Raw genomic sequence first — 13384 nt, 5'->3', positions numbered from 1 at the left:
ACTGGGGAGGGGACTTATATCAGAGTCAATCACTTTTTACTGGTTTCTGAGGTAAAAGAGAGTGGGTCAGCTTATATGCGAGTATATACGGTAGTAACTTTCCTCAATCTCTTTTTTTATACATTGTTGTGGTGTGACCTCTCTCCTATGGAGGAAGTGGGTTACTTGTGATGGAATAAGGTCTATGGGCAGATCTGCTCTGTCTCTTCTTTATCCTGCACCTGGTGAATTTATAGTGGCGATTTGTGCAACATTTTACAAGGTTTCTTTAAAAATTCAAATCATTAAATGACCCTCAAAAGACCTCACAATATAATGTCAGCAAACAAACAGGAATATGGACAAATCCCTTTTTTGGTGCGATCTGGCGATCTCTTAGTAGGCAGCTCTCAGGGTCCACTGGATAAAAATATAAACACATACAAAAGAAGAGAGCGCTCTATTGTTACTGTATATTTGAGAAGTAATAGCCCTGCTGCAGACAGGTCTCACCTGGTTAGATGGGCTGTCATGAATACAGCTTTGGATCGCATCTGTCCCCTTAAAGGGAACCTTAACTGAGAGGGATATGGATGTTTCCTTTTAAACAATACCGGTTGCTTGTCAGTCCTGCTGATCTCATTGACCAAAGTAGTGGCTGAATCACACACCTGAAACAAGCATGCAGCTAATCCAGTCTGACTTCAGTCAGAGCACCTAATCTGCATGCTTGTTAAGGGGCTGTGGCTAAAAGTATTAGAGACACAGGATCAGCAGGAGAGTCATGCAACTGGTATTATTTTAAAAGGAAAAATACATATCCTCAGTTTAGATTCCCTTTAAGGCCAGAGAATTAAATTGGCTTCTTTTCGAGTACATTTTCGATCGAATTGAACAATATTTTCGCAGGAAAAAAAAATCAAAAAGAATATTGGTACTCATCACTGCTTGAGATGACTGGTTTTGTCATTTTGTGATAACTGCTGTTCTATGCCATAAGGCAGATCTGTATGATCGCAGAAGGGTAGCGGCATACTGCAGCGCCGGTGTTGGATGGGATTAGAACTCCCTGATGAGAAGATGTTTGGGGACCTTCTATTAGTGCTGTACAAATAATTCCATATGTTGTGTGTAGCGTGCATGTGAGCACGGCGTCCCAGGATAACATCACATTGCGAGCGATGGCGTCTTGCCCTCCCAGGGTGCCGCGAGCAAACAGCGGCATACGTCTCTAATGCTCTTTCATTTCTCATCAGTGAGATCGCCATTAATTACCGGCAGGAGGAAACGGCGCACTCTCCAAACACTTGTTGCGGTGCCGCACCGCGTGTTTGGCCTAGAAATGACAGGAAAATTCTCATTTATCTACAGTCCCCTGTTATCCCAGGCCTGCTGCTGCCTCGCAGTTCCTGGTGATTGCAATAACCTGATGAAGGGTCAGTGTACCCGTAACATGTAGTGTGTGCTGTTGCTCAATAAACAAGTCAAACGCAAGTTTGGAGCCTGTGGAGTGCCTTTTTCTCGTGATTGGATTGTACTGGTTTGCAGGAGTGGTGGACCTGCAGGAGAGGAGCACTGGCTGTTGCTACCTAGTCAAGGTTGGCAAGGTGAGACTCACAAGGGAAAGATTGGAGTATATTTGGACACCAAACCTGTAGAGGTCTCATGATGAGCAACCCCACGGACACAGCCACTGTCCAAATCGTCCCTACTGAAGATACAGGGGCTAACACCTTCTCCACACCTGATGAAGGGTCAGTGTACCCGCAACATGTATTGTGTGCTGTTACTCAATAAACAAGTCAAACACAAGTTTGGAGCCTGTGGAGTGCCTTCTTCTATTGATTGGATTCCAATAACCAGCACTTCTCATGGTGCCACTCAACGCTTCGCTGGAAGTGTGTCTCAGATCGCTGGCTGGATGACAGAAAATAGCAGCTACTTCAACAGAATGGCCACTTAAAAGATGTGTTTCAGAAAATATTTGAGAACCGGTAAGTTCGCTGAGATTTCCCTCATTTTTTTTTCTCTTCACAATTGCCCTTTCTATCCTTTCCTTCATTTTCCTCTCTTTCCTTCTCTCTCCTTTCATTTCTCTTATTTTTTACTCCTCTCTCCTTGCCTCTCATATTCTCCTCTCCCCTCCTCTCCTTCCTGGCCTCTCTGCCCACTCTCCTCTTCTCCTGTCTCCTCGCCTTTCTTCTCCTCGCCTTTCTTCACCTCTTCCTCTTCACTCCTCTTCTTTTGTCTCCACCTCTCTCCTCCCCTCTTCACTAATCTTCTTGTTTCTCCACCTCTCTTTTCCTCCCTATCCTCTTCCACCCCCCCCCTTCTCATTTCTTCTCTTCTCTCCTCCTCTTTTTTCCTTTCCTCTTCACGAGTTAGGTCATTTCATCTCTCAGAGCAAAAGCTGGGTGCAGCCATAGCACTAGTGCTATGATGCACACCCCACACATTTGGGGTATCCAAATCCGGTGGGCAATCCGGTGATCGCCAGACCGTGAATTACATTTCCATGCTACAACTCGGAGCTGGGCTCACTAGTGATAATCGTAATCAACAAATTACAATTTCGCTAAATTTTGAGAAAATGTTCGCAATTACACTAATACGTAGTTGCGATTTGCAAATTCACTTGATTTTGTGTAGTCATTCATAATTTCGCATAAAATTTTCACAAAATGTTGCTTAATTTCTTTCCGACTTTAGCAGTGAATAGCAAAGTCCCAATACATGCTATTGACACCAAAATTACTACATATGTTAAAGGAGAATCATGGGTACGAGACAAAAAAAGAATTTTGCAAAACGACCTTATAGTGTTTGAGAAACTGGATTTTAAAAATGCAAGAAAAAAGGTTTTTTAAAATTTAGAAAAATGACAGTTTAAAAAACATTTTTCTTTGCATTTTTAAAAACGAGTTTCTCAAAAACTACAAGGTCTTTTTGAAAAATTATTTTTGTGACTTATACCCACTACTCTGCTTAACATATGTAGCAATTTGGCATGTACGGGGGCTTTGCTATTAACCTCTAAAGTCAGCACAAAATTATGTGATATTTCGCGAAAATTACACAAAAAATTATGCGAAATTTTGAAATACTACTATTACATACAAAATTAATTAAGATTCTCTCAGAAATTTCACATTACGATGCGGAATTGTGAATTTCGCATATGCAAAATTTCGGCTCACCACTGGGGCTCACCCTGTGCCGAGCTCAGTCGCAGCTGAATACATACTTCAACCCTCTCCGAATTTCTCCTCTTCTCTATTCCCTTCTACTATTCTCTCTTCCCTTCACCTATTCTCTTCTCTCTTACTTCCCTCCTTCTCTCTTCCCTTCACCTCGTCTCTTCTCTCCTACTTCCCTCCTCTCTTCCCTTCTCCTCGTCTCTCTTGCCATCTCCCCCTTTCTCGTCTCCCCCCTTCTCCTCTTCTCTTTTCTTTAACTTTGCTTTTCTCTTCCTTTCTCCTTCTCTTTTGTCTCTGAATGTCTCACAACGGCTTTCCAGCATATTAGAACTGGAGCCCCAGGAGGAATCCCATTTCAGGAGAAAAAATAGACTTCATGAGGACAGTGCGCTGGTTGGGATTCAAACTATTCACACTAGCTACACAAAGCAAGGGTGCTAAATCACCTAAACTCTGGGCCACCCACTTGATATTTTTGGTGAAGGATACGGGCATGAATAATTGTATACAGGAACAGTGAAGACAGGGTAGAAGCAGGAACTTTTATGCCTGCATTGGTTTCCTTTTTTATTCACTTCAATTTATATTATTTCCATCTGAAATTATATTGAAAACAGTTGCACAGTAGTTTAAATATAAGATACTGAGGACTAAGTGTTCCATTGCTTACTGCATATCCTGTGAAGAAGAACACTGCAGCAATTGTATTTTTCTAGGCCACCAAGATATTATTTACTTACTTATGGAACCTCCCAGCTCTGTCTTCATTATCTGCATACAAGAACATCTTCAATGCGTAATTCTCCACGTGGGCGCTGCCAACAATTTCCTGAGTAATGGAGTCGCAGTCACCGAGCTGCTTCTTCAGCTGCAAGAATATATATATATATATATATCATCAAATGGGTTGTATTTGCACACACAAAATATTTATGTACAGTGTGTATATGGATAGATAGATAGATAGATAGATAGATAGATAGATAGATAGATAGATAGATAGATGAATATACTAAGTACACTGCTCAATTAATTTCCTATGGCATGCAGTTGCCTCCATCTTTTTGTGTGTAGAGTAGATTTTTGATTGCACTAGCAAAGAAATGCAAACCTGGCAAAGTCACTGAAGCAGCTCCGTTTTAAATGCACTGGGAAGAAATATTAACTGCTGTTAGAATCAAATAGCAGTTCAGAATTTGCTTCTGTCTAGGGGTGCTCTTGAAAAATTTTCAAGCAAATTATGGTGCCCTTAAGCAAAAGATTTCAGAACCAATGCCATAGATTCTACAATATAAAATCTGTGGCACAGGTACGAAGCCACAGGTCCCAAATTTTACAATGCCCCTCCCTGCCCCCAAGCATGGTGTATATACTGTAATAGTCACAAGATATAGCACGCTTTTAAGCTTCATAAGCACATAAAATTACTATCACCAGCAGGGATCTGGGTTAAATCTCTCCAAAACTGTTTTCTGAAGACCATTGACAGGATGAGTGAGAGAAAAAAAGTGTTTAGGAATCACTAGGACGTCACTAAGGATCAGTAATGGGAGATCTTCTCATGCACACGCTAGATCCTTGTCCACGGCAGTCTTTATCCACCGCACCAGCCAAGTTCAATCCAACGTGCTTACATAGCTAAAAACCTGCTAACCAAAGTCAGGAGCATGTGACAAAGGTTAATTAGTGGGAGGGGAATAGTTTGCTAATGATTATCCCTATTCAGAATCAGAATCACTTTAGAATCACTTTATTTCGCCAAGTACGGCAGGGCCATACTCGGAATTTCTTGTGGTACACATGGCATAGACATAGTATGAGGACAGACACAAAAACACATACACAAAAACACATACAAATTATCAATTTATACAGGTAGCAAGACTTCAGTAGAGGTATAGATCTGTCCTTCTCGTATAACAGTCCCAGGCGCATTGGGAACCGGGGCCGGCAGACGGCGAGTGCTGGCACTAGGGCATGCTAGTAGGCAGGCCCCGACGGGGAAGGTTGGCGTTAAGCAGCCGAACCGCTTGGGGGTAGAAGGAGTTCTCCCGCCTGGTGGTTTTGGATGTTAAGGTTCTGTAGCGGCGGCCCCGCGGGAGGATTTCGAAGTAGCGACTGCCTGGATGGGAGGGGTCCCGGGAGATCATGGAGGCTCTCTTCATCATCCTAGCGGAGTGGAGGAGATCGAGAGGTGGAAGAGGAGACCCAATGATCTTCTCTGCGTCAGATATGACCCTCTGCAGTTTGTGTTTGTCGCTGGCCGTTGCACCCGCGTACCAGACGATGACTGAGGAGCAGAGGATGGATTCTATGGTTGCAGTATAGAAGCTGGTTAGCAGTTTCCGGGGCATGCCGAATCGCTTCAGTTGGCGCAGGAAGAATAGCCTCTGCTGAGATTTCTTCTGAATTCTGATGGTGTTTTGCTCCCATTTCAGGTTGTTTGTGAGGGTCGTGCCGAGAAACCGTACAGATGACACCCTAGAGACTTCGTTTCCCCCGATGGGGACGGGTGTGAGGGGAGGAGGGTTTCTCCTGAAGTCAATGACTAATTCAACTGTCTTAGCTGTGTTGAGTACAAGGTTGTTGTCTCCGCACCAGTTGCAGATGCTCTCGACTTCGCCGCGGTACTCCTGCTCTCCGTTGCTGCCAATTAGGCCGATTATGGTGGTGTCATCCGCAAATTTGATGACCTTCACAGAGTCAGCGGATGAGATACAATTGTTTGTATAGAGGGAGAACAGTAGAGGTGACAGGACGCAGCCTTGAGGAGCCCCTGTATTGGTGGTTCTGACGCTGGAGTAACAGTTTCCCAGCCTCACCTGTTGCGTTCTGTTTGTCAGGAAGTGTTTGATCCATGCCCGAAGGGTGGGGTCTACTCCAAGCTGCGTCAGATTAGAGAGCAGGATATCTGGGCAGATCGTATTGAACGCTGAGCTAAAATCCAGGAACAGGATCCTAGCGTAGGAGGCAGGGTTGTCTAGGTGCTCCGAGACGTATGCCATGCAAGCATTTATGGCGTCCTCCACGGATCTGTTTGCCCTATATGCAAATTGGAGTGGGTCCAGGTGGGCGTCAGTGAACTTCTTCAGGTGGGCAAGGACCAGCCGCTCGAGGAGCTTCATGATGTTAGAGGTCAGGGCCACCGGTCGGAAGTTGTTGTGCTCGGTGCTGCCTGGTTTTTTGGGGACTGGTACGATTATGGATCGCTTAAAACAGGCGGGGACTGTGCCCTCCGATAGTGACTGGATGAATAAGGAGGCGAGCACAGGGGCTAGCTGAACAGCACAAGTTCTCAAGCAGATCGACGACACCCCGTCCGGGCCAGAAGACTTCCTGGGATTTAGCTTGCGGAGTAGCCGGAGTACCTCAGCTTCATGGACGACAGCAGGTGCCAGGGTGCCGGGTTCCCCCGAGGGGGGGGGTCGCCTTGGCCGTGGCTGTTTGATCTGTGCGCTGGTCAGGTTGTCGCTCGAACCTGCAGTAGAACTCATTGAGCTCCTCCGCCAGTTGAAGGCTTGGGGTCACCGGCTGAGGAGCGGGTTTGAAGTTCGTGGCTGCCCTCAGGCCCTTCCATACTTCCCGTGTGTTGTTAGACTGGAGGCAGAGCCCCAGCTTCTCAGAGTAGGCCCTCTTTGCTGATCGCAGCTCTCTTTTCAGGGTGTACCTGGCCTCCTTGTACTCTTCAGTTGAGCCAGACCTATGCGCTTCCTCCTTGCGTTTCCGAAGTCGGCGAAGCTTGTCGTTGAACCAGGGCTTGTTGTTGGGGAAAACCCTGAAGGTCTTGGATGGTATGCACATATCCTCGCAGAAGCTAATGTAGGAGGTGACGTTTTCGGCCCATTCATCAAGGGAGGGAGCCTCGAGGGTCGACCAGTCGGTGGTATCAAAACAGGCCTGGAGCTCCAGTTTTGCTTCGGCTGTCCATTTTTTGATGGTTTTGATGGAGGGCTTAGGAGTTTCGAGGAGCCTCCTGTATGTGGGGATCAGGTGGATTGTATTATGATCGGAGTTCCCCAGGGGGGCACCTAGAGAGGCCTTGTAAGCATTCTTATGGACCGTGTAACAGTGGTCCAGGGTGTTACAGTTCCTGGTAGGGCAGGTTATGTGCTGCTTGTAGCGGGGCAACTCCTGTCGAAGGTTCGCCTTGTTAAAGTCGCCCAGGATGATGAACAGGGCCTCCGGGGAGGCAGTTTCCCACCGCGAGATACAGTCCCTGAGGGTCAGCAAGGCCGTCTTGGAGCATGCGTCAGGAGGGATGTAGACTCCGACGAGGACAAGGGAAGAGAACTCCCTGGGGGAGTACTGGGGCCTGCAGTTTATGGCCAGAAACTCGACATCAGGGGTGCAGGTTTTGTTGAGAGTGGTGATGTTGGAGCACCAGGAGGTCTTGATGTAAAAGCAGATGCCCCCCCCTCTCCTTTTCCCAGAAAGGGACGCATCACGGTCTGCTCTAAGGAGGTTGTAGCCTGGTACATGTAGGGAGTTGTCAGGGGTGCTGTCACTCAGCCAGGTCTCCGTAAAACAGAGGACAGGGGTGGTATTGCCGATGTGGGGTTTGCCACCTAGCAGAAGGAGCAGCTCGTCTAGTTTATTTGGGAGTGAGCAGACGTTTGCTAATAGGATGGCCGGGACGGGAGTGCGCAGACCTTTCCTTTTGAGTCGGACCTGGGCCCCCGCCCTTCTACCTCTGTGGCGGCGTTTGTTCAGAGCACACTTGGAGATGAGGTATTCGGCGTGGGTGGTTACAGCATCCCACAGGGAGGAGCCCCATGAAGTCTTGGGGGTGTCCAGGGGTTCCCATTTGAGGAGGGCCTCTCTAGAAAGGGTGGCGGGGTTTTGTGTCCGGTCCATGCCCATGGTACAGGTGCCTCAGTAGAAGGTGTTAGGCCCAGGTAATAATATGAGGCAACAAGCAGCACATCACCAGTATATGGCACCAGTGGGAGGTAGGCCCGGGTAATGGTGTGCAGCGGCAGGCGGCACAACGAAGTACAGGGCACAAGTGGGTGGTGGGCACTGGGAGATGGTATGAGGCAGGCAGGGTGCAGTACAGGGCACAGATGGGTGGTGGGCCCCGGGTGATGGTATAAGGCGGGCAGTGCCCTGGTGATGGTACAAGGCAGGTAGGGCAAAATGGGTGGTGGGCCCGGATGATAAGGGCAGGCAGCACAGCACAGTATATGGCATCCGTAGGTGATAAGAGGGCACACTTAGGCGGAGAGGCAAAGCAAACGGCACAGCCCAGTGTGATTGGCAGTAGGTGTGAGGCAGAGGGCAGAGACAACAGTGGTTTGAGCAGCTGAGGGACTCACCATGGATGGCTCAGGGCAGCCCCTTGCAGGATCTGTAGTTGCTGAAGGTGGTGTGTCCAGGAAGGGAGGCTGGTCCTGGGGAACACGGGTCCTGGTGGCTGGTTTCCGCCAGATCTGTAGTTGCTGAAGGTGGTGTGTCCAGGAAGGGAGGCTGGTCCTGGGGAACACGGGTCCTGGTGGCTGGTTTCCGCCAAGTCTGCAGGCCAGGCCACGTGGGCTCAGCGGAGGGGATCGTCGGATGGAAGGCAAGCCGGGCCCCGCCGGGATTAGCGGTGAAGTGCCGGGGAGCCTCACCCGCCCCGCGCATGACGCGGGCGGGGAACAGGAGGACCAGCGGCAGCCAGGAGTCAGGAGTCAGGCCGGAATGCGGCGGAACGTTGTTGTGGATGCGGCGGCCGGGGTGTGTTCGTGGGGGAGTAATAGCCGTGGCAGCAGGGAGCCGAGACTAACCGAGATTGAGCAGCCTGGAGCGGAGATCCGATGTGCTGGCAGCAGATGCGGTAGATGGAGGACCAATGTGCCAGCGGCGGTGCGGGGATACGGCGGCCAGGAGCGGAGATCCAGAGAGCCAGCGTCAGCCTGCAGCTTCCGATGTGCCAGCGGCGGAGCGGGGATACGGCGGCCAGGAGCGGGGTTCCGAGGAGCCAGCGTCAGATGGGTCAGCTGTGATGTCGGCAGGCAGCAGCGGAGTCCGGCAAGGCAGCGGAGGCAGGCAGGGGCCAGGAGCAGAGGCCGGAGCGAAGCGGTGAAGACCGGCAGGGCCTGAGGATCAGCCCCGCAGCAGCGGTGTCCGGCAAGGCAGCAGAGGCAGGCAGGGGCCAGGAGCAGAGGCCGGAGCGAAGCGGTGAAGACCGGCAGGGCCTGAGGATCGGCCCCGCAGCAGCGGTGTCCGGCAAGGCAGCAGAGGCAGGCAGGGGCCAGGAGCAGAGGCCGAGCGGAGGCAGGGCCTGAGGATCAGCCGTGGTATCCGGTGAGTAGCCGCTGACCTCACTATCAGCTGGGGAGGACTAGCTCAAAACTAGACTAACTAACATTTAAGTGAAACTGTCCCTAAAACTATCCCTAACGCTATCCCTAACACACAAAAAACATAGAAGAACTATGTAAACCTGCAAAAGTTGCAGGAGCCATGTGACCGAGGCAACCTACGTGGGCGCCATCTTGGTCATTGCATATATAGGAGATAATTAATAACTAGTCACCAATGAAGGTTCAGTTCAGTAGCTGAAGGACCTGAGTGGGCTCTCTGGACCAGGGGCTCAGGTGTGGTCACATGTTCTGCAGCTCTGATTGCTAAGCCACTACATATAATCTCTCAAGAACACTCACCTATTGTTTATGAGAAGCTAGGCAAACACAGCACTCCCTGTATTGTAAACTCTAATGGCATTATGCTGAAATTGTTTGTATGTTTCACAGGCGCCTAATGTACAAATTAATGTCTGTCATCTTAGACAATATCTAACTAATCAATAGCTGCATAAAATATCATACACAGATTTATTAGTAATGATTCATATTTCAACAGTCCAAATTTCTCAGTGGTGTATCCCAAGATTCTGTCTTGGCGCCAACGTTATTAGCAGGGTTTATAGCCCTGCCTTTGAAAATGACATTGTTAAAAATATATTATACTTAAATGCTTAATTTCTTTTCAATTTGAAATACATTTTTATTATATTGGTTTTTCAAAAAATATGACACATATGAAATGAATGTTTATATATTAAAGAATGCTACTTGCTGGCTTATCTAGTCAGTTGTGTATCTAGATTATTATTATTAATTGGATTCATAGAGAGCCAACATATTAAATAGTGCTGAACAATGAATAAGGTAATAGACAATGATCGGGACAGACAACACAATACAGGTAATAAGCAATAAGACAAAATGGTAGATCATACACTGGAGTAGTACTATTATTGATTTATAAAGCGCCAACATATTCTGAGTAATTCAAGTACATGTTATTATGTGAGCAGGATGCACAATCAGGCAGGCTACGGGAGGAGGAAGGGTACTGCCAAAGGCTTGCAATCTAAAGGGAGGGTGCGGTGACACGATGGGAGGGAGGCTGCTTCCAGAGGTTTTTGTCAGAGTTAGGACATCAACGAGGGGGGAAAGAATTTCTTAAAGAGGTGAGTTTTTAGGACCAGCTGTTGACCTCTACATCGAGTGTACAAAACAATTGCATTTCAGATGGTACCGTTTTTGTCACCACGTTCAGCATGGAGTATGACTGTACAGCCTGCATCATCAGGAGTCTTTTTGCCAGTACTGCAGGCTGATGAACAGCTTGGCACGGTTATAGTGAAGTGTGGAAAGTTTGGCAGCAGACGGGCTCCAACTCTGGGAAGTATGCTTTCCCCCAGTCTATTCTACACTAATACCCATAGACCCTGTTGGTTGGACACTGTCGGTTACTGTGATGTACATTCCATGTCTAAATGCATTGTCTACATTTCTAATTGTAAAAGTATCTTAATTGCCACACAAGATATGTTGTCTATCTAATATTGTGCTCTAGCTGTAGTGTCCATGGTGGCCACATGTCTTCATTTTCAGCAGAGGATATATACAAAACACGACTATGTTGATTACATGGGTGAATAGTTAGGGTGGCCACTAATGATCCAACCGTTTTCATCCAATCTTACCAAATCTATGTAGTAGAAGAGTAAACTGAGTGAATATATTGAATGAATACTATAGGCTTGCCCTTATATTACATAGAAATGGTAAGATTGGTTGAAAAAGATTGGATCATTAGTGGCCATCTTTAGTCATCATTTAATCGAAATTCACTGTCCGCAGCTTTTTGCCTTGTGGCATCCCAGTCGGCAGCTTTTTGCCTTGTGGCATCCCAGTCCGCCTTGGCTCTATTCCTGCCCCAAGTACCGGTCTGTCAAAATATTAGCCCTACCCCAAATGTAAGCCCTAGCGGCAGTAAGGGGAAAAATATGACAAGTTGTTTTATTATTGGAGTGATGCTTAGTGTGGTGTGCCTTCTTCAAAGAAAAGCTACTTGTGATAATTCAGATTTTAGTGTGTAACTGTGGTTACCCACAATGCACGCTGAATATGCAAATTATCTCTTTATGCCCTTGAAGCCAGGCTTACATCCAGAACTGCTGGTGTATAGCAAGCCTATAGCTTTAAAGTTTACAGAGCCACATCAACCCAACATGCAGACAGCCTGTTTCGGACTGTTAGTCGCCCTCAGTGCATGGAAGGGATTGATATGGCTCTATGGGATAGGGCTTGGACTAGTACAACAGAGTAGCATACCAGCTCTGGGTGACCCAAAACCACTAGGAAAGTATAGGGAACTAAAAGAGACCGAAAAGCCCCCTTACTAATCTGTTTTAGTGGTCCAAGCCCTTGAATTTTTGGAGCATATATTAATAGAAGACTTATTTCCTTGGAAAACACAGTATTAACCTCAACATATAGTTTAGGGATAGGATGCCAGCGACTCACAACCTTGTACTGTGTTAGTTGGTATCTAGTGTTGCTCGGGAACCAGATATTACAAATTAACTTTCCCCCCAGTCAAGGGGAGGAGTTAGATCTAGTTTTTGCTCCCATTTTCTAATCATCTTTGTTGAGTCAAGACTGCAGTCACTGCATAGGTACTTATAAAGTTGACTAAGGGTTTTAGACTGTGTTGTTGAATATAGGAGGCAATGCTTCAAACTGCTAGGGCTTATGTCCTCAACCATTCCCCCCGTAAGATGGGCTCGCTTAAACTCATCATATCCAAAATGGATTTCTAAATCAACTGACCAGACGGGATCAATCACAATCCAAAATTCTTTGTGCCAGGATACTTTATAAACCTTTTGAGTTGTCAGGATCATTAAATCTTGTGAGCTGCTATTCCCTACTTGTTCCAAATTGGTTTATCTTCCTCATGAGTCTCATATGGGAAAGTTTCATAAGCTTCAATACCTGCATCAGGTTACACCACTGTCAACCACTACAACTCAGCCAAGTTTGGAAAAAGCGTCATTTCCTTGGCTATACATACAAATGGCTAGTAGCTCTTTTAGACTTCTACACTAAACTCTCTTTTTCTTTCTTTAGTACCACTTCCATTCGTTTGATAGTTATTTTGTATTAGTATGCTTACATGGTGGGGAAAAAGGAAAACTCTATACTTACCTACAGTAATTCTTATCCTGGAGCCTCTCCATGTCAGCATGCAAGTCCATTAGATACGATCAGCTAGGAATGGAAAGTATAGGTGTCATTTTTAGGAAGGCCCTACTAGGGCACTTGAGAGGCAGAGAGAAAGAGGTACCAGGAAAAGAAAATTCTTATAGGTTCAGTGTTCTCCCCAGAATTGTTTTCCAGCCGGGTGGCATGAAAAAGTAGCCGGGTGGGGTGTGACAGGGGAATGCAGGGCTGGCGCAACTCTCCTTACCGCATAAGACGAGGATGAGAAGGTGAGCCGATGACTGCCGGGTGGCTCACCAAAATTAGCCGGGTGGAGCACCCAGCTAAAAGAGCCTGGGGAGAACACTGAGGTTCATACAGATTTTTCCTGTTTTCTCAAGTTATTGAGATTATACGGTGACTTTTATGATTGCTAACCAGGCAAGAAGGCAAGGAGAAAAGTGAAAATTTCCCTACTGGGAATACTGAAGAAACACAACCCTGTCTCCCTCTAAGAAAGTGTTTATTTTTCTGTCTGTGTCTATTTGTCACTGAGCGTCCTCTCCCCGAGACATATTACATTGGAACAGGTAAGTGAGAGAATCTGTCTCCTACATGGAATCAAAGTAGGATAAAATCCTTGAAGCTTAAAAACCTCTCCCAAATGGGGAAAAAAAAGCTAGCTAGAGTTCTACTTAGCCTGTTAAAGATCTATGTACAGCTAAGAAATAG

At 46.9% G+C, this 13384-nt stretch overlaps 1 protein-coding gene across 2 annotated transcripts in view; it reads right to left on the bottom strand.

The window, feature by feature from the left end:
- VTA1 (vesicle trafficking 1) overlaps positions 1-13384 on the bottom strand; it is a 329615-nt gene that overhangs the window by 166944 nt on the left and 149287 nt on the right. For both annotated transcript variants that reach the window (XM_068232038.1, XM_068232037.1), the window contains exon 3: positions 3917-4044. In XM_068232038.1, coding sequence (XP_068088139.1) covers positions 3917-4044 — 128 coding nt within the window. The remainder of the gene's footprint in view (positions 1-3916; positions 4045-13384) is intronic.

The sequence above is a fragment of the Hyperolius riggenbachi genome, chromosome 4 (assembly GCF_040937935.1).
Source record: "Hyperolius riggenbachi isolate aHypRig1 chromosome 4, aHypRig1.pri, whole genome shotgun sequence".
NCBI classification, from domain to species: Eukaryota; Metazoa; Chordata; class Amphibia; order Anura; family Hyperoliidae; genus Hyperolius; species Hyperolius riggenbachi.
This window is presented reverse-complemented; position numbering and strand designations above follow the sequence as displayed.